Raw genomic sequence first — 21,233 nt, 5'->3', positions numbered from 1 at the left:
ATGGTGGGTGACATAAAAACACTATAAAGATAATGATGTATATTAAAAGGTTAATATGAAGTGTTTGAAACATTTTTAATCAGCATCCACTGTTGTTGGGGTTCGTGCGTGCGTGCACGTGTTTATTTGACAAAAATATGTAAAAACATATCAGGACCCCTTTAGAGCAGTGTTTCCCAACCGGTGTGCTGTGGACGATTATCTGGTTCTACCTGATTAGTACTCTAAGTCAGCGGTCCCCAACCTTTTTTGCGCCACGGACCGGTTTATGCCCGACAATATTTTCACGAACCGGCCTTTAAGGTGTAGCGGATAAATACAACAAAATAAAACTAGTACCTGCTCTGATTAAATGGGTTGACAATTCCTAGTAAAACAGAAGAAGAAATTAGTCACGCTGTAAGACTGTACAGTACAAAATAGCAATAGATAAATATTTGAAAAGAAAAAGTCAATCTGAGATGAGTCTTGGAGAAAATTCTGACCCAGATGAAGGCCCTAGCATGACTAGTGGTCAGAAGAAAGCAAAAAAGTATACTGGGGACAAACTGAGCCAATTCCACTATACCTGGTGGGCGGGGGGAAATTATCAATAGGCTTTTTTGTGACATTTTTGTTTGTTGGTGTGCAGTGTGATTTTTCTAATGTGAATTATGTTCCGTGGCCCTAAAAGGTTGGGAAACACTGCTGAGAGTTACTGAGCTACTGGTTCCCAGTCTGTGCCTGCTCACTGGTACACACTGACACTATACCCAGTATGAACTCTCAGCTCTGCAGGGCCAACAGGGGGCAGCGTGGAGCTGGAAAAACATCAACAAAGCGCAGACACCATTTATTTTCTACAGTCTTTAATGAGCTTTTCCAGTTTGCTTTGTGATGCCTAACATTAACCTGAAGCTAATCAGAATACAAATTATTTTTTAGTTATTTCAGATGCAATCAGAACGCTCATACTTTAAAAAACCCAAAACATAAAAAGCAGAATAAAGGTAGATCTGATTTATTTGTGCTTGTGGCGGGTTTCATTCTGACATACAGTAATCCTTCAGTCTCAAGACAACAAAGAGGAACGCTGAGTGACATCAGCGGCGCTGACACAAAGAGCGCTCGCACACTCAGAGGCCGCCGAGTGACGCGAGAACAACAGCAGCTGTACAACAGCAACACGACGGTTACAGCAAGAGTCTGACGGAGACAATGGTCCAATGGAGCGTCGGCACCAAAGTGACGTCAGACCCACCTGCTCTGCAGATTCACCCAACTCCAAACCTTTTATTCTCAGAGCAGATGGATTCAAGCTTATTTCCGTTTACAGCAGTCTGCTCTTTTACAGTGTGGCGTTCCAGTTATAAAGGACGACAGCACGGCCCAGCCTCCTCACACACAGATACACAAAGGCCTTTGTGCTGACAGTAACAACAAACACACGCAGTGTGGTCCCGTTCGGGTTTGGCACCTAAAAATAAAACCAGAGGAATGTTTTCTCTGGAGGTTGAGAGCTGCCACTGTCTGAGGTCAGGATTTGTTGTTGGTGGCACCTCGGCTCCTCTGTGAAATAGTCATCCCTACTTTCTCATCACCTCTCCACAACTTAAAGCAACCATCAGGAAATACTTCTTGCCACACTCACTCTGCCTGTTTAATCACCTCTTTCCTCTCTAAAAACCATCTGACACCTCTCTGTTTCCCCACTTTGACTTCACTTTCCTGAACCACCTCAATAACTAATCCTTCCTTTCATCGTCACCTGAATCTCTGCTTATAAGACACGTGAGCGCATTATTTACATAAAAAATAGAAGTCCAGCACATAAATATTACAATAATTATAATAATAACAATAATAATAATAATAATCAGCTTGTGAGAATAACATTAAGAATAGAAAACAAAGAGTGAGCAGCAGCCCTGAGATGAAATCTTGAGGCACCCGGACCTGCAGAGGACTGCAGGAGGTCTAAGTGAAGGCTCTGCACACACTAAGTGCTAAAGTTTCTCCTCTAAGAGGAACTCGCAGCTCAGGGAGGAAATCATTTGAGTAAGTGCGGGCGCGGCCCACTCGGCTGATTCACCCCTTTATACTTACTTTTACTGCAGCACACTTCCAGCCAGAAATTTCATAATAACCTAAATGCAGATTAACACTGAAAGGTGCATATTTAGATTTTTTTTTTAAGAGCTTTCTATAAGACCCTGAGCTACGTTTAAACCCTCAGTATGAAGCATATGTTGAGAAAATCCAAGTCTGACATCAAGTTTAAAGGCAATCATGCAGCAAACTCTTTCACGAGTGGATACAGGTACCAAAACTAATTTTTGATAATGTTACCCTGACCTGTCCCTTTTTAATATCCTAGAGTCAAAATCTTCCCTCTAATCATGTAGAAGTTGACTTCAGAAGCTTCTTTGTGGCGTATCTAAACTTATTTTCAAAATAATTTGCAAACAGGGCTGTGGGAGTGTAGAAATAGTGGGTTTTATTAATTGATAACTCAATTTTGGCTCAGACTATAGACTGACTATAAGATATCCATGCTGATAAAGGCTTCATTGCATATTTTCCGTTTTTTTAATGGTTAAATTGCCTCATGTTATGGTTAAAAACAAAAATGAGACACAGGAGGTCTGGAGGGATGCTTTAGTTGCAAATTTAACTTCCTCGCGGTAAGAATCCTGAAAACCTGGAAGTCTTTGAAACTGAACCTTGGTGGTTAAAAATCTGTTTAATAGGCTGGAAAATGGAAAAAATTAAGTTGGTAAGTGAGTTCCAGAGGGGGAAAAAACTCCACTAATTTTGTTGCTTGTATCCACTTCTGAAGGATTTATCTGCGGCACTATTAAGGAATGTTTGTCCTAAATGTGGTCCACATCTGGCACCGATTCCACCTTACACAAGGCAGATGTCAAAGGAGCATCACCCTAACTCCACCATGTCTCCCAGGCCACATCTGGCCCACAAAGCAGCTGCTATAACTAGCCAAAAGCAGGCCTGTTCAGGCCCGAATGTGGCCGCTATCTGACTTTGATGCGACAGAGAAGTTACCCTGACACGGGCAGCAGTGGGTTTTATCTACAGATAGAAACCTGAAACACTATAATGCTGCTGCCTCTTTTAAACATGCAAAGAACAACATGATCTCACTTCCTCATAGCAGAGGCGCTAATCTCCATATCACACATTTCAGCTGAAGCACAAGTGCAACTGAAAGCAGCTCCAGGTGAGTCAACTTCCCACAGTTAAGGCAAAGAATTCAGAAGCACCAGAAATGTTGCATAGATTCCCCTGGAAGTCCTCCGGAGCAGCCTTCATCAGCACAGAGCGGGTTTAATGCAGCCCTTCAAACGCAGATCAACAGACAGGAAATTAAATACTTGAGGTTAAACACACCGCATTAACTGAGACGTACTGTACAGTATGAACAGCAACACATCAGAGTTTAGCCGGTTATCTTTGGTTGGTTTGAGTGGATCAGTATAAACAGAATGGTGAATGGTGGCCAGCACGCTGCTGGTTTCCAGGAGACTTAAAACAATTTAAAAGCTCAGAGGAAGAAGTGATCGCCGCTGCATCTTAATCTCCCTCTTATCATTTTTGTAGCTTCAAAAGTCAGCATCCTCCTCGAAGCGAAACCTTTTTGCGTGTGAGTGGGGTGACTCCAGGAAGTTTTCCTTGTCTTCAAAGTCTTCGTGAGGGGCCGCCCACTTTGTGCCGCAGCTCCTGGTACGGAAGGCGGTGGCGGCAGGGTCCGGGCTCATGCAGATCGGCGGCTGCTGCCACAGCCAGGGGTGACTCATACAGTCAACGGCGCTGGGCCGGTCCCTACGGCCGAAACAGAGACAGTCCAACGATTAGACACATTCATGCAAAGAGCTCGAGGTGCTGGTGTTTCACTGAACAATCTGATCTTTCCTTCAACCACATTTCTTCCTTTATAGATTAACACCAGCAGGTTCTTCTTGACATACTAGTTCTGATGAGATCATACCTAGCCCAGCATGCTGCCTGATGAGTGTGAATCCATCACACACCAGTGGAAAAACTTTAAAACAACACATGACGTGACTTGGAAAAACATCCATCACGGTTCTGGTCACAGCTATGTTTTCATTTTCATCTCTCTGTTACATGGAAGTTATGTTAAAACACCCACACTCTTACACTCACACACAGACTCACACACAGATTGTCGTTTACTCACTCAGGTGCTTTGACCAGCAGCTTGCGGATGAAGTCCACAGCGAGCTCAGACACCCTGGAGAAGGCCTCCCTGCTGTAGTCCACATTGACCTGGGAAACATTCAGATACGTCTCCTGCTTGTCGTCCCCAGCAAACGGAGACTCGCCCGTCACCAGCATGTACGCGATTACGCCCACGCTCCTGAGAAACACACACAGGACACATCAAACATAGAGAGTCTGAAGGCTAAATGACACAAGCAAAATATCTGAAATAATCTTAGAAAAACAAATACGAAGAACGATGTGTTCTCATCGCATTTGCCACAAAAGAAGTGGGAAGCATTACATTAATACCCACACTGCCGAAGATCGCCTTCACTTTCATTTCCAGTTTGTGATGTTTTTCTAATGAAGCTGTGTATGTCTTTAGATTTATGTTCACAGTGACCAATTCTTTTAAATCAACCCAAGTAAATATTTTACGTTTCAAATTCACTTACAGCTCCACAAATGTGAGGAAATGTGAGGCTGGAATGAGCTTTGAAAAATTGTAAAGCAAGCCACAAATTTTAGACTTTTTTTTTTTTTCAACCTCACCTATGGCCATTCATACTACACCAAAGTCAAAGAATAGAGCAGTAATAGATAGACAATAAAATGGCAAAAAGTGTTTTGGTTTTTCACCATCTACTTTGGAAATGTATTATTTTCACATTGGGTTTACCATAGAAAAAGAAACTCCAAAAAGAAGACATTCTGTCAGTTGACAAAAATGTTGTTTTATAAATGGTAGGACAGTCTGCAAAAGTGCTAACAGAACTTTATCTGTAAATTTAAACATTTATTTCTTACAATTTAAGCTTAAAGCAGCATTCCTTTTCCATGTGGAAAAACTGAGATATATTCCTTAAATTGAACTTCTTTCCTTATTTTAAAATATGTCAGGGATTACACATGTGGTTAAACTTTACTAAATTGTACTCTGACAAAAAGCAGAGTTTCACTGGTCTGGCACACTTGAGATCAAAGTGGGTTGCATGTGGCCCACGATGTAAAATGACTTCCTGTGCTGTGGTCACTGGTCACCACATCGCTGAGAGTCACTTCCAGCACGTACGCAGCTTAAGCTCAGCTTTTATTCTCCTGGTGGTGGAGTTCATGTTACTTTGTCTTCATGCTGGAAGTGGCAAAGTGGTGATACCACTCCTTCCAAAGGGTTAAACCATGGCCATTTAGTACAGATATACTCACCAAAGGTCACTCGCCGTTGTGATTGGCTCGTAGTTGAGGATCTCTGGAGCTGAATACAAAAAAAAAAAAAGTAAAAGTTGTCAGTCAACAGTGAGAAAAGATCTCTGTGTAATTTCCCAGATTAATTACTGACTCATGGTTCTTTCTGCATTTATTTATAGGTGTGTCACTCATCCACTCTCACAGGAGCTAGCACAGTAAAATGCACATGTTGGGTAAGAATTGATCAAATGCATGATCTCTTCTTAGTCAACATTGACATTTTACATATAGTTTATTATTGTGAATCTGACTGATGTTTGTCTATAAATATGTGTGAAATTTCTGGTGCTGCCTTTGTTTCATGAGCGTCAGCTTACCCACGTATTCAGGTGTGCCAAGAATCTCCCGGAGCTCTCCGACCGCACCCAGTCTGCGTGCCAGGCCAAAGTCCACGATCTTTATGTCTCCTGGAGGCGACAGGCTGGTCAGGAGGATGTTCTGTGGCTGAGAGAGGCAGAGAGGGAACAAAGTGAAAGCAGGAAGTGCTCGAGGGGTAAAACTCATTTCTGATTGCAAAATTCACCTCATGATGAATGTCTCTGCACAGGAAACAGTTATTTAATTAAATACACGACTATTATGATATTGCGCCATTCTCTTTAAAACAGTCTGAGAACATTTAGTACTGTATGTGACTAGGGATGGGTATCGTTTAGGTTTTATCCGATACCAGTACCAAACTGGTACTTTTGAAACGGTGCCGGTGCTTAAACGGTGCTCAAACCGGTGCTTAAAGAATGGAGAACACAAAATTGGTCCAAAAACCTCTCATGTTCAGCTGTTTTTTTGTAAAAAGATAACAATGTTAGCATTTTCTGCAGCTATAGGACATATATGGTATCACTTTTGGCTGGAAGCAGTGCTTAAACAATGGGAAAAACACAAACCTTGTCCAAAAACCTCTCATGTTTAGCTGTTTTCCACTTTTTCTTTGATCATTTGGTCCGATAACAGGCACCACACCCGCAGTAGATGCGCACGGTGTGAGGTCTCGCAGCAAGCTATGAAATACGGCGCATTTCTCGGCTTTAAAAAAAACCGCTATGCGTCGCCAGGTGTTTCAACGGATTTGAGGTGTTACCTCCTTTGCACAGTATCACCTTAAAGCACTTGTTGCAGGCTGCTGAGTTTGCATCTTTTGCTGTGAAGTACAGCCAGACTTTTGACCGCTTCACCTTGGACATTTTTAATCTGTAGCTCTGCTCTAAAAGAACGTACATACCTGGACCCGCCTACTATCCTCCATCATGGCACCGGTTACGGGTACCCATCCCTATATGTGACTATCCTGTAATCACAGGGTGTTCACAGGTATAAAAAAGACTTATTGATTTAACTTGAAATGAAATTTAAGACCAAATCTGCACACATGAAAGCTGAAAATATGCTCGTTTAAAGTTTGGCTGTTTGAGAAGTTAATTTGCTGTATCACTGTTTTTTAAGTTTAGTCGACGTCTTTTAAAAGGCTCAAATTGCTTGTAAAAAAGAAAAAAGTGAAATGAAACTCACTTTCTACAACATTATCTGTCTTATTCAGGCCTAACCAGCTTGGTCCCTCACACTCACCCAAACTGATTTTAGGACAATAAAATACTTCTTTTTAAAAGACCTGTGGGTCAAATCAGTGGTCCCCAACCCCCGGGCCTGGGACCAGTACCGGTCCGTGAGTCGTTTGGTACCGGGCCGCGCGAGTTGAGGCTCAGGTGTGAAATGTATGGTTTTCAAGGTTTTTATCGGTTTTCAGCATTATTTTGTTATCGTTTTTATCGTTAACTCGGTTTTCCTGGGTCTTTTCACGTGACAATAAATCTTCTTTTTTTCGGTACCGGTACTAGTTTTATTTTGTTGTATTTATCCGCGACACCTTAAAGGCCGGTCCGTGAAAATAATGTCGGGCATAAACCGGTCCGTGGCGCAAAAAAGGTTGGGGACCGCTGGGTCAAATGACAAGTATTTCTGACAGTGATGACAGTTTTATGTTGACATGTAAAATTCCCACCCTCATGAGTAAAATAACACATTTAACAAAGGCATTTGCTAAGATTTGGTATTTAGTCAAGATCTTGAATTTTTGAGACAAAAAACCCACACATTTAATTCATTGTTGTGGCCCAGGAGAGTCAGAGGTGTGTGACGATCCTGGTATCAACATGTAGATTTATTTTTGTAGTCCTATACAAAAAAAATTATCAGCTGATTCTTAGGGGCTCAGGTGGTGGACACTCGATTTGACCCTGATGTAGCGGCAACAAAACTCTTCACACCCTGCTGTCACTGCAGCAGAAGTCATTTCCAGGCTCTCTAAAATCCTAATTCTAGGCTTAACTGTGGCATTAAAAAAGGAATTTAGGATTTTGAGCGCTTAGAGAAGGGAAACACCCAAGTACTTAAGGTTAAGTCTATGGTGAGTTGAGTAAACGGTTAAAAATAGATTCACTTTGGTTGGATGTGTCTGAATACCTTGAGGTCTAAGTGGACCAGGTTGCTCTGATGGAGGTAGTGGACTCCCTCCAGCGTCTGCCTGATCAAGCGCGTGATCCGGGCCTCGGGCAGCAGCTCGTCAGATACGCAGTGGTCAAATATCTCTCCACCGGCCGCACTGCATGAACAGGAGACAAGAAGGAATATCTGGTGAAATATGAAACACAGACCAGTTTGATACAGACTGTGTGTGTGTGTTAGAGTTTCCACAGGAGAAAACAAAAATGCATTTATGGATTAAAGGGTGGTGCAGTGGTTTTAGTCTCCAGCCCACAGCCAGAGGGACGCAGGTTTGATCCTGCATGTTGTGGCAAGGTTTTATTGAGAAAGAGAACCTCCTTCCTGCTTAGTCATTGCAAAAAAAACAAAAAAACAAAACAAAACAAAAAAAACACTGCAGGCACACAGATGAAGACTGAAGCACTAAAATGTACGAGTAGAAAGTTTTACTACACCTCAGATAACTCAAGCTTCTAACTGCCATTTCTGAATTTGAATTTATATCCTTGTTGCTGTAATCGCAAGCAAAATGTCGGTACGAGTTAAGAACAAGCCTAAAGCTGAAGAGAAAACTCTGGTTTGTTTTTCGTAAGTTTCACTCGGTTGACAGTAGTTAGCACTATGTCAGTAGTAGCTGCATAGACTCCACACATACAAAAGTACGTGACATCTGTAAACACTGTAAGTTTTGTATGTGGAACTTTATGTTCAGCCATTTGTTTACTGCGAGCTTTTAGCTTTTACTACAAATCATATGATTCTTTTTGACTTACCCTGTAGTTTTTTTTTTTGTTTGTTTTTTTTTGCCTGTCCCATTTGGTTCTTTAGCCGTCAGAATTGTCTGAAGACCAACAAGGATACCCAATGGATTTATTTTGCCAAATGGATCATCATGGCATTGCCGTATTGGTCCATTTGATCAACCTTTGTTTTTATTATTTATCTTATTTTATTTTCAGTTGTTACAGACGGGACAGACATGAGTGAGGGATAGGAAAGGGAGAAAGAAAGAGGAAGGAAAAGAAAAACAGAAGGGGAGAGGGACAGTGAGAAAGGGGGGAAAAAATATCTCCGGGATCACCTGTTGAGAGAAAAAGAAGAGAAAACAAGCAAAAAAAACAAAACAAAGCAACATACTAAACACAACACCATCGCATTAATCTAGCTAAGTGTAAACAGCAGTAAATACTAAATATTGAATGTTGTTGTGCAGCACGCAGGACAGACAGCGCACAATGTGCTTTGGAGTAGCAGCCAAGAAAGGTGTGATTTAAGTCTACGAACAGTGAACACCCGTGTGCACACCTGTGTGGATCGGCGCGCTTGAATTCAAATGGTTTCCCCATGTAATGGTCTGCAAGAGGATGTAGAGAGCCATAGCCCTGTCCCCCAGGGCATGAAGCAGGCATGGAGGAGATCCAGGCCCCAGACATCCAGAGGCCCCAGAGTGCAAGAGCCCAAGGAGGACCACCGGAGGGGCATCCGTGCCACCTTCATGGGAAGGGCTGAGGATCCCCAGACGAGGGGGTCACCCAGTAGCCACCGGGCAGAAGCTAGAGGGGGCTGCCAGCAGCCAGCTGTGCCAGAGTGAACCGAGCCGCAGGCACAGAGGCCGGAGGCCCGAGGGCCCTCCGCGCCCCGGAAGAGGCCTGACCGAGCAACAGGCGCCAGGCCCCGCCAAGTAGCCATCGGGAGCGAGCTGGTACATACCTGAACGCCCAGCCCCGGACACCAAGAACCAACAATGCACCGACCCCTGAGGGCATCAGTCACCGGCAGGGAGTGTGGTGAGGGGAGATAGGCCTCCACACTTGGAGGGCCTGGGAGTTCCCAGAGAGGTGGAGTCTAAGACCCGACCTGACATATAGACACAGACAAACAGCCACACACAGACACAGACATGCATTTCCACCCTCATGCACACATATACAAACACTCAGCACTCACCCAACGTAGGAATAAACGTAAATGGACATGTACACACAATCACACTCCCCAAACATACTACTATATACTATGATTCTTTTTGACTTACCCTGTAGTTTAATCTGCCCGGCAGTATATAAAGTAATGAAAGATTTAAAACTTAAACCTCAATAAAACTTAATTTGCTGAAAAATTGGACCACATTTTAAAAAAAAAAAAAAAAAAAAAAAAAGAAGAAGAAGTAAATCAAAATGAGTCCCATGTATTTTTATTTACTTAGTTTTGTAAGTACGTCAAATCTAGGCCTCATTTCAACTTTCTTGTTATTATTATATTTCATTTAATTAAAGTGTTGCACTTAATTTTAGTTTCTAGCTCAGTTAGCTGTAAATAACCATTGCATGTGCAATGGCAGCTGGCTGATGCAGCGTCTTCACACTCAGGTATGAAATAAAGATATATTGATAAAGAATGAGGGAACTGCACGAGACTGAATGAAATACTTCAGGTGAGGAATGCATCTATGATCCAGAACAAGGAATTCTAATGGAAAAGTAAACAGATGAGAGATAAATCAGTAAAAATAGCCAGACGGAGAAAAACTTTCAATAAGAATTCAAAACATGCTAATAAAAGTAGAGTTGGAGAAATTGAGAAAGCAGAAACTACACAGGATGCGGGTAAAGACATTTCTAAACAGGTGCACTACGTAGCAAGTTTTTGCCACGCATGATCGATTACTGCTCCTGTTCTAGAAACCTTGAGTTTGTTTATACTGAGATGCAGGAAATGCTGGGATTTCTTTTCCATAAAAACGAGTCAACTTGAATTTCACCTGCTTGCCGGCAGATTTCCTCTCTGACTCCTTCCTCCTGCTTCACCTGAAGCAGCTGATTTATGCTGGGTTTCATTCATACAGTCGATATTAAAGCTCATATTAGAGCACATTAATCTGCATCTTTCTAAGACAGCTGTGACTACACACGCCATTTAACAAAATCAGCCCACAATGACTGTGTTCTGTAACAGAAACCTACAATTTCCTTGTTATTTGTGGCTGCTACAGAATAGGTTCAATGTAAACCCTGCATGACAAAATAAGAGGGAACTGTGGTACGTCTTTGGCAAAGATAAAAACAATCCTCACAATCTGTTTTATACATTATGACTCATAGATCCAAAATGTTATCACTCCGGTTTGTAACATAGAGCTTTGTCATGCTGGAAAATGCAGATGGTCAACAAATTGCTCCTGGAAGACGTTGGTCAGTAGTCTTTAAAACATATTATCTAATGTATTAACTGTATCACAGAAAGTCTTTACTTTGAAGGCACAGTGTTTCTGTTTCCAGTTTGCATCACACTTTTCACGACTGCTTAGCAGGAAGTTTCCTATGGAAACAACTACCAACCACAACAATCGGCAAGCGACTAAAGCAATTTCAGGGATGTATTTGGTGCAGCACTCAGCAGCTTCCAGACTGCTTGCTGAACAGCTGGGGGAATACAGATTTTTCCATAGTAACCAGTGGTTGCTACTCAGTCTCTGGGTTGATCGCCACTGAGGCCTAAGACAGAAACCTCTTGCTCCAAACTGAAACTTGTCCATACTTCTATTATCACGGCATCAAAATAGAGGCTTTGCTATTTATTTAGCCATTGCCATGGCAAATCTGAGTATCAAAGATCCAGGCGGCGATGGATCTATCTGATTTTCAAGCACAATCTCAGGTTGAATACAGACTCAACCTCAGGAGTTTCTACTTTCTGAGTTTAAAGTTGGCTTCAAATACTGCTGAAGCTGCTTTCTGGAACAAGGACCAGGCCATTATTTTCCAGACTGTCTTAGATCAACAAAGTGAGCTGTTTACCATGTTTGCACTTTGGAGGGGATTAAGGTGTCTCCAATGACAATTACAGGTGTGGTTAGAAAAAACAGAGCAGTTCATTCAACAAGCCCTCATGTATTCTCATATCTAATCTTGCAGTTTCAGTTTTGATTGTACAAAGTGACAAGACAAATGGCGGCACAGACAAAAGACGTGACATTCGTTTGAAAAGGGCTTTAAACAGGAAAGGTTAAGAGGTCAAGACTAAGAGGACGGTGGTTCAGGTCACCTTCAGCTCAAGTTTCCAGCATGTTGCTGTAGCTTTCAACCTATTCCTGATAAACCTGTTATAAAGGATGAGCTATTTGCTAATTTGGCAGCTCCTTAGAACTTGACAAACAGGACTTCGCCCTCATATAAGCGTTTACAGGATCTCACTGCTGGCTTGGCGTGTTTGAGGAAAATAGAAGCACTCAAGTTAAATGTATGAATTAAATAGGATGCATCATATATAAAATAAAACAGGCAGAAAGTTTGTGTGAACTCACTATTCCAGCACTAAGACAATGTCGTGATCCGTCTCGTAAGCGGCATGCAGGTTGACCACTCGGGGGTTGTTACGTGCCATCTCCAGGACAGCCATCTCATGGATGACCTCTGCCCGGCAGTCGCGACCTCGTCTCCTCTTTTTTAGGAATTTGGCAGCGAACGCTTTTCCTGTGGTTTTCTCCACACACCGCTTCACCACAGCAAACTTGCCCCTGAGAGGAAAAAAAAGCAGGACAAGAATACACAAACTGAAGCTGAGTTTGATTTATTATTTTTTTTAAAGGTATATTGATTAAACAGGAAATGCCTGAGTAAAGCTTTTATAAAGTTTAAGTAAAAACCTCCATAGTCAAAAATCAAAACCAATTGAAAAAAATTGCAGTTCCTCTAATGCCCACTGGAGGCTTCCATGTTAAAATGTCCAACTTTACAGCAGAAATAAACATGTTTACAGCCTGCTACACAGAAAAGTGGCCTGCTCATGCGAGGTGTAAGTATAACTAAATCCAGCTTTTTAAACCTTATTATGGGGCAATATCAATTTGATTAAACACATTTTGTTAGGTTACATTTATTAATATTGGAGTTGTAACCATTTATTTAGATTTATTCATCTGGCTCTAAATAACCACCTGGATTTGATTTAGAGTTGTTTCTAGAAGAACTTGGTTAGGATTTTTTTAGTCTTCTCCTTAGCACAAATGCCAGAAACCAATGGGTCAAGTCATGGTTATTACACCATCTTATACATATACATATAAGTGTATATAAACAGGCTGTTTTCCAGGCTACAAATTGGCCTTTGGCATCAACTTAAGAGAAATCTTTACTTTTCTTTCCTTTTATTTTTGTCCATTGCGTAAAAAAAATGTTTAAGATATTTTTACAAATTGTCTATCACAGTGCTGGTGATTTTCCTTTGATGTAAAATGAAAGCTTCTTCGGTTGTTTCCAACATTTTTTTTCTGTGCAGGAAAAACCCTGATAGACATTGTGGTTTGAGCCATTATCCACTGTAAGATTAATTTAGATGGCTAAATATCTCCAACATGATTCACCGCAAACTTTCCCCAATATAAGTCAAATATAACTAATGATTAATATGTTTCATTTTATGCAGAAAATGCTGATTAGTATGTGGTCCAGCCTTTACAACATAATATCTGTGAGTAACTTTGTGATAAAGGTGTTATACAAATACAGAAATGGCATTAGATAACAGGTTCTGTGTGCGTGAGTGTTATCTAAGGCTAGTACATTTCCAACAGCCTACTGCCATGTCTTGTCACCGTGGTAACCATTTGTTTAGGTTATTAAACTTCATTTTAGAGCTATTTTAACATTTAATACATATTTAAAACTTTGTTTAAAGTTCATTTTGTTACCAGCTGTACAGATAACAGCCCTAATTTCAGCTCTCTAGGAAAACCTAACTTTTCTAGGTTACAGACCCAGAAGGAGTTCTTTGAATTGTGTTAAAACATCCTACACATCATGTGATAGCATATAAGCCTCCACCATGTTAAACCTTCATGTCTTCTTGTACATATTCTTTTCCTGCTTAAAGGAAATTTGCTTTGCTTTGTTAGCGAGGGAGTTCAATTATTTAAGTAGAATAGATATTTATGTATATTAAATGGTCAGAAGTAGTTTGGTTTAGTTTAATAAGCAGGAAAATGAAAAGATTTCTGGTGAAAAGCCGACTCTGAGGCAGGAAAAGTCTCTACAACTCAACTACCTGTTTCTTTTGTTTGGCTGCACCTCGTAAACAACAGTGTTGCTCCTGAAACGGTCATACTAGGGATATTCCCTCTCAATGACATCATACAGAGCCAAGGGCAGAAAGACCGGCCTGAAACAGAGTTCAGAGCAGTCCGAAGCCTGAGCTTTCAGCTGACAAGATTACTGACCTCAATATTTGAAACTTTAACCATGTTTAATGTGAACATCCACCAATGGAAGAGGAGATGTAACAGAATAAGCTCCCTCTGAAGACACTTGCCAAAAAGGTGTTTTGTTTTTTTTGGTTTTTTTTTTGGGGGGGGGGGGGGAGGGGTTGGTTTTTTTCAAGATCAAGATCTTATCTCAAGTTACAGTCATTTCAAATACACAGACAAATGATGATTGATGTGTCTTTAATTAATTCCATAAAACGGCAACAGCTAACAGAAGCATTTAAGCTTCATTCTGACAAATAAATAAATAAGTAAGGACACACAGTGAAAGGTTCTTGCTTAGGGATTTAGTTATAGCTGGTTGTTCTCATCACTGAGGTTTAACACATTTCACATCAGAACTTCCTGTTTTAACAAATTGCAAACAAAGTGGCGAGCAGAAGTAACCCGAGCCAGTTCTGCTTTCTTAAGTCTGCTTTCCACATGTACTTGTTTCCTTCCTCCTGCAGACTAACACTAGCTACACTTGAATGCTCTGCGTGACACATGATGACTTCAAACACACCTCAGGCTTGTCAGGATATGATCATCAGCTGTCTGCGGTTGCCATGGCTCATACACAAACACATGATAAAGGTCTCCTTTTATACCAAGGCTTCATATTTTCCCACTGTACAATAAAGTCACCTCACCTGGTCAGAGGCTGGAGTGTTAAGACTTAGAGTCCAGAGTCCAATCACCATTAGCTTAGTGCATTACACTGCATGACTCGATCTGAGCTATTCAGCCAGCACATGCAAAAAGTTAGGGTCAGTGTATCAGCATGAATACACAGATAGGTGACATCAACTGTCCTTCAAATGTGTTGTTGCAACTCCTTCTTGAGCTATCTTACTTTATTTTACTGAGCTGTTTTTACTTCATATAATCTAGTTTGTTACGGGCTATGTTTAATATTTTGCTAACCTGGTAATTTTCCAAATTTGGGGATTTTTTTATGTTATTCTATCTGAACAGTCATGCAAGACCTCCTCCTTCAAGGTAGCACATTTGCTCAACTCTTCCTGTTTATTAACAATAAATGCTCAATGCTAAAAAAAACATTTTCTGTAGAGTAGGTGCAGAAAAGAAGTAAATATAATTTTTTTCTCAGTTTTCATGCTGTATAGTCTCAACCTCTGTAATTTAACCTCTATCCTCTCTCTACCTGATTATTAAATGATAACCCTGTTTTATGTTTCTATCCAATTATCATTCTTGGTCTCTACTCCTTCATATTAGCACTAATACACTAATAATTAGTGTCCTGGACAAACTAATCACTCTTGGGCCGACAAAGATTGCAGTGTGCATGTTAATATTAGTATTAGGATTTTTTCATAGTGAGTAAACCACACAGTGGTATATTAATGACTAACCTCACGTTGAGAACCAATCATTTCTGATGTTTTCTTGGCTCAGAATTGGCCAGTTTTTGGGGTCTTCTTCCTGCCATGTATGGCATTTGTCTTCACCCACCTGGGTCCCTCAACATGACAACAATTAAATCCTCATGCCAAACCTTTCCTCTGCTAATGTTTATATCAGCCTAACCAATCACTAACCCTCAAAATGCTGCTGCTGTTTATTTTTCTGTCTCAGTTTATGCCTCAAGTTAAAACAGAACAGGACATTTTAGGTTTATTTTTTTAAGGTAACTACAAAGTAAATGTGGTCAGGGGCAATATATACAGTATTTTACTGGAATGCAACTTCACATAAACATAAATAGAAGTTTTTTAAGGTCTTATGTAACTTTTGGATTTGTGCATTTCCTTGTTGTGTTGTAGTAAATGTTAAAAACTGTTAACTGTTATTGTAGGTGTGGTTTCAACAGGAATGCTTTTTGAGTCACAACTCATCTGAAACAATCTGAATTTTTCAAAGTGTGGAAAATTGTCATAGTAAGTGGGACAAGTTTACCCTTATAAAGCCATCAATATTTAATGGTTAAACTACACCCCACCATCACTGGCACAACAGATATATCAGAAGGAAACTGCAGACATGATGTAAGAGTTCCTTTGCACAAACTGTAATTAAAGGCGGAACTTTCTGGAACTCTGCACCTGCCAGTTTAGAGCAGATTAGAGCTATTAAACCTTTCTGCACAGAGGTTAAAATCCAGCCACTGGTTGTGAATATGAATTCCTGCAATAAAATCATAAGAATCTTAATAAGGTATGATTACTTGTAAAAGTTGAGAAATACTTCATGCGGTGAAAGTCCTGGGAATTCTTGTTGAGATTGGCTAAGGTTATTTTAGCTGTTGCATAGGCCAATGGTGACAGAGGCCATTACCAGCCTGCCAAAGGGCCCTTGTCTAACACCCTTGGATGGCTAAAAGCTTAAATTTTCCTGTTCATTGTCATTTCTTTTGTGGAGATACAGGCTCACTCCACACTGTGAAAATGTCTTAAAAGTTAAATTACTCAGAAAAACTCTAAGTGTGACAGATTTAACCCGTTCCATGGTGGTGTGTAAATTTTAAAATAGTTAGACAGTTGAGTCAGTAAATACAGAACGCTGAGATCTATTTGAACATCCCTTAGGCTGTTTAACTGTTTTCCAAATTAAATACTACTTCCTGTAGTCTGGTACAGGAAGGGCATGGGGAAAAGGTTGCAGCCTCTTTTGAACCTTTGTCCTAAGCCAGCTGAACGTTTTCAGACTGTTTTTCATCGCAGTTAAAAAGATTTAACTGCGATGATTTTTACTACTTTAGTTTTTACTCAGTGTAACACAGCTTCAGGGTTTTTCCTGCTCAAAACACAGCCTTTGGGGGTTGACTACACTGTGTGTTAACTTTTAAAAATAAGTTTATGACTTTACTGTTATTTTTGCCTCTTTGCTGAGCACCAAGTATTTTATATTCACAAAAAACTGAATGACAAGCTTGACACTAAATTTTTCCAAAACTCTGGTATTATAAGGAGTAATTGTAAGGAGTCCTGAAACGGTCTTAGAAGAGCAGAGGATGCACCAAGTTTCAGATTTTTAATATATAGGTGTATCGTCTTGGTTAATTTCATTCAAAAACTTAATGTTTTGACATGAAAATTTTATGTTTATGAACAGCATTTCATTGCTGTATAAGATTAACCATAATTCATGTAGAAATCACAAATTTCAATAAATAACTTTTTTTTTGCTTAAAGTGGGCAAAATATTCGCTGTACGTAGATTGTAAACGAAAACCCCTTTGAAAGCCTGCAACACATTTTACTCACTTGCACCTCGAGAGACTAAACAGACTAAAAACCTCTTTTCTCAAGAATACATTAATGATTCAGTACAAAGCTCATGTGTACTTAGGTGAGACTGCACAATTAGCCCAGTATTTGGTCATGCACACTTTCGACTAGGTAGAGTGTTGTTTGTGCTCTATAACAGCAATAGCTTTGTGTCTTTTAAAGAACATCAGACTTTAAATACCTTCAGATACAAAGTTTTATATTAGTTTTATATTATATTATATAATATATATTAGTTTTATATCAGCCGGGGATATATATCAGCCTAATAGTTTCAAACATCCCTCAAAATCTATATTCTATCTATCTATGCAGGAGTCACTATTTTACAGCCTATCCGTTAGTAAAAAGTAATCTCATAGCATACTGGATGCACAGATTGAGAGCGCATTTACCTGAGAAAGCATTGTTACAATCATGCTCTTTATTTTAATCAATATAAATAGATACATAAGAAATACAATGCTCCAAACCTAATATTCCCAGTCAGCCCTTGCATTAAAGGTTATTCCCAGTAAGGACCTTTGTTTCTTATTCTTTCTGGGAAAAGGGTGCTTGATGTGTTAGTGAAGAGGTACTGTTTAATCCTAAATTAAGATTGGTGAATATTTAGTAGGAGGGTTATGTGATCTTTAAAAATGTCAGGTGTGTACTTCTCCTTTTTTGGAAACCAGGCTGTGTACAGTTCACTTATGAAAGACACAAACAAGAAACAAGTTACATGCATACATGTGCATGTGCCTTCTTGCTCTGCTTTATCTTCAAAGCAATGACAGTCAAATAAAGAAATGCTTGGAAAAACACTGACGTGCACCTACCAGGAAATGTAAGCACACGCCATGTTTTTAACACTTGATTTCTTAGTTCTTCTTATTTCTACACCACTGAAAAGAACACTAATAACAGATGTAGCCGGTAGACTATATATATTGTCCCTGTCTCCAACTGATTCAGCTCCACTGTCACAACAGACACGGGAAATCTTTCACAGCTCCTACAGTGCGACGCATCTGTCCACCAGAGAAACATCCGTCCTATCATCTGACATTTACTTTGGTGATTTTGAGATATTTGACTTTCCCTATATCAGTAGCCGTGTATTTACATGTCTACAGTAAAGCTGATACCTTCTATGGCACTGGACGATGCGTTCCTGTACCTGTACTTCACAAATGTAGTACTAAATAAATACAACAAAAGACTTATAAGTAGTAACCCTGTCTTAGTAAGTGATAGTAATACAGAAACTGAGTTTCATCTGTAAATATCTGACTGTATAGTGTCAGGTATAGCTCCCATGTGTCACATACAGCAGGTGCACTCTCTGGCGGACTCACCTGCCCAGCTCCCCGGTGATCTCGTACACACTCTCCAGCGGCTCCGTGCTGATCGGAGTCTGAATCTCGCCGAGCAGTCCGGCGGAGAGTCCGCTACGACTGTCCAGCCGCCTCCGAGACATCTTCCTCTCCTCCTCGGTGCTGCTTCCCGGCTGAAAACGGTGCCAAACGCCGAGCAGAAGTGAGAGAAACGGTGAAAAGGAGCTAAACTAACGTTACCACTGCTCGTTTCGCCGTAGTTACATGTTAATGTTAGCTCAGCCGGTCACCGCGCGCCGCTCCAGCTCCCCGGCTAGCTCAACTGTCGCTAAGTTAGCTCGACGGTACTTAAAAAGTGACTTAAACCGATTTTCCTCAGCTCAAGAAAAGCGAAGCTGGGGTCTATAAAGTCCGCACTCATGGACTGTTAACACAAAACCTATCCGAGCTGCCGCTGCGGTCGGCTGTTAGTCCGCTCATTGAGTTTGTCCGCACAGTTTGCGATCATTTTCACATCCCTGTTTGACACCGTCGTCGACGCGTCAGTGCGCATGCGCACTGCTTTTGTGTTCAGTTGAAAGGTTTGAATTTGGACACGGCCGAGATGTGGCAGCCTATACATGTCATTAAAGGAGCGGGTTCGAAATTCATAAAACATATAAATGAATAACAAAAATAAATAATGAATCTTAATACTCAAAAGTTGGACTGTCAAAGTCCAACTTATGAGAGTTAATTTAATTTACAATATTTGTGCAATAACAAGCTTACTGTTAGTTTGTTTTTTTTAATTATAAATATAAGACATATGGTATATATGTGTGACATAATTTTTCAGTTTTACAATAATTTTATTATAATAGCACTTCATCACCTTGACATACTATCTAATAATGGTGACTTATTGTAATTATAGACGAAAAATGCAAATCATGAAATAGAAAATGCATATCTAGGTCTTGCACATATGAACTCAGTTTTCAAGATTTTAAATCTCTTAAAATCTCTCACTCGTGTGTCTTTAAAAACACTAAAAAAAATTATTTCAAAAATACATTTGTAAGATGAAAAGTTTAAATTATATCAATGGAAATTTAGATTTGATATCTCACAAATTTGACAAAATATTCTGCAACATTATCAGAACTTATATATAGGTTTTTAAAATGTATTTATTTTTGCCATTTCATCTAGTGTTTCTCTTTCTCGCACAAGGTTGCTTCCACATAAAACCATCCACTGTGTATGTACAATGTGTACCTTTATTAACAATGATCTAAGCTTAACACAGCCCTCAGCATCTAAACCAAATTTTCATTACTGCATGCATTCAAATCGGATATCTTTAAATATCTGCATCATTAATATATTAATGTAGCTTCACTTATCCTTTTTCCTTTTGTTACTTGGACAGAAACCTCAGGTTTAGTAGTGGAGTTTTTAATCAGGGTGAGGCCTCCTTCATGATATACTTTGGTACCATTAACACAGTTTGCTTTTGACATACAGTGGCTTGCAAAAGTATTTGGCCCCCTTGAACTTTCCCACACTTTGTCACATTACAGCCACAAACATGGATCAATTTTATTGGAATTCCATGTGAACGACCAATACAAAGTGGTGTACACGTGAGAAGTGGAACAACAATCATACATAATTCCAAACATTTTTTACAAATAAATAACTAAAAAGTGGGGTGTGCGTAATTATTCAGCCCCCTTTGGTCTGAGTGGAGTCAGTTGCCCATAGACATTGCCTGATAAGTGCTAATGACTAAATAGAGTGTGTAATCTAATGTCAGTACAAATACAGCTGCTCTGTGACGGCCTCAGAGGTTGTCTAAGAGAATATTGGGAGCAACAACACCATGAAGTCCAAAGAACACACCAGACCGGTCAGGGATAAAGTTATTGAGAAATTTAAAGCAGGCTTAGGCTACAAAAAGATTTCCCAAGCCTTGAACATCCCACGGAGCACTGTTCAAGCCATCATTCAGAAATGGAAGGAGTATGGCACAACTGTAAACCTACCAAGACAAGGCCGTCCACCTAAACTCACAGGCCGAACAAGGAGCTGATCAGAAATGCAGCCAAGAGGCCCATGGTGACTCTGGACGAGCTGCAGAGATCTACAGCTCAGGTGGGGGAATCTGTCCATAGGGCAACTATTAGTCGTGCACTGCACAAAGTTGGCCTTTATGGAAGAGTGGCAAGAAGAAAGCCATTGTTAACAGAAAACCATAAGAAGTCCCGTTTGCACTTTGCCACAAGCCATGTGGGGGACACAGCAAACATGTGGAAGAAGGTGCTCTGGTCAGATGAGACCAAAATGGAACTTTTTGGCCAAAATGCAAAACGCTATGTGTGGCGGAAAACTAACACTGCACATCACTCTGAACACACCATCCCCACTGTCAAATATGGTGGTGGCAGCATCATGCTCTGGGGGTGCTTCTCTTCAGCAGGGACAGGG

The 21,233-nt window shown here is 40.3% G+C and overlaps 1 protein-coding gene across 1 annotated transcript; it reads right to left on the bottom strand.

The window, feature by feature from the left end:
* Positions 1-831: 831 nt before the first annotated feature.
* stk17b (serine/threonine kinase 17b (apoptosis-inducing)) lies at positions 832-19,330 on the bottom strand. Its single transcript, XM_085136729.1, has 7 exons — positions 18,783-19,330; positions 12,257-12,469; positions 7,933-8,071; positions 5,790-5,916; positions 5,431-5,479; positions 4,199-4,378; positions 832-3,819 (listed from the first exon to the last, which is right to left on the bottom strand). The coding sequence occupies exons 1-7, from the start codon at positions 18,902-18,904 to the stop codon at positions 3,600-3,602; spliced, it is 1,050 nt and encodes a 349-aa protein (XP_084992855.1). The 5' UTR covers positions 18,905-19,330; the 3' UTR covers positions 832-3,599.
* Positions 19,331-21,233: the final 1,903 nt, after the last annotated feature.

Source organism: Neolamprologus multifasciatus, chromosome 16, assembly GCF_963576455.1.
Source record: "Neolamprologus multifasciatus chromosome 16, fNeoMul1.2, whole genome shotgun sequence".
Classification (NCBI taxonomy): Eukaryota; Metazoa; Chordata; class Actinopteri; order Cichliformes; family Cichlidae; genus Neolamprologus; species Neolamprologus multifasciatus.
The sequence above is the reverse complement of the archived record's forward strand: the minus strand, read 5'-3'. Positions and strand labels throughout refer to the sequence as shown.

Bases quoted from the DNA above. Each gene is read 5' to 3' on its own strand.
- stk17b (XM_085136729.1), bottom strand. From the start codon at position 18,904: ATGTCTCGGAGGCGGCTGGACAGTCGTAGCGGACTCTCCGCCGGACTG. The intron at 4,379-5,430 runs GTGAGTATATCT...TGTGTTTCTCAG, and splicing joins ACAACGGCGAGTGACCTTTG to GAGCGTGGGCGTAATCGCGT. The intron at 3,820-4,198 runs GTGAGTAAACGA...TTTCGGCCGTAG, and splicing joins CTGCTGGTCAAAGCACCTGA to GGACCGGCCCAGCGCCGTTG.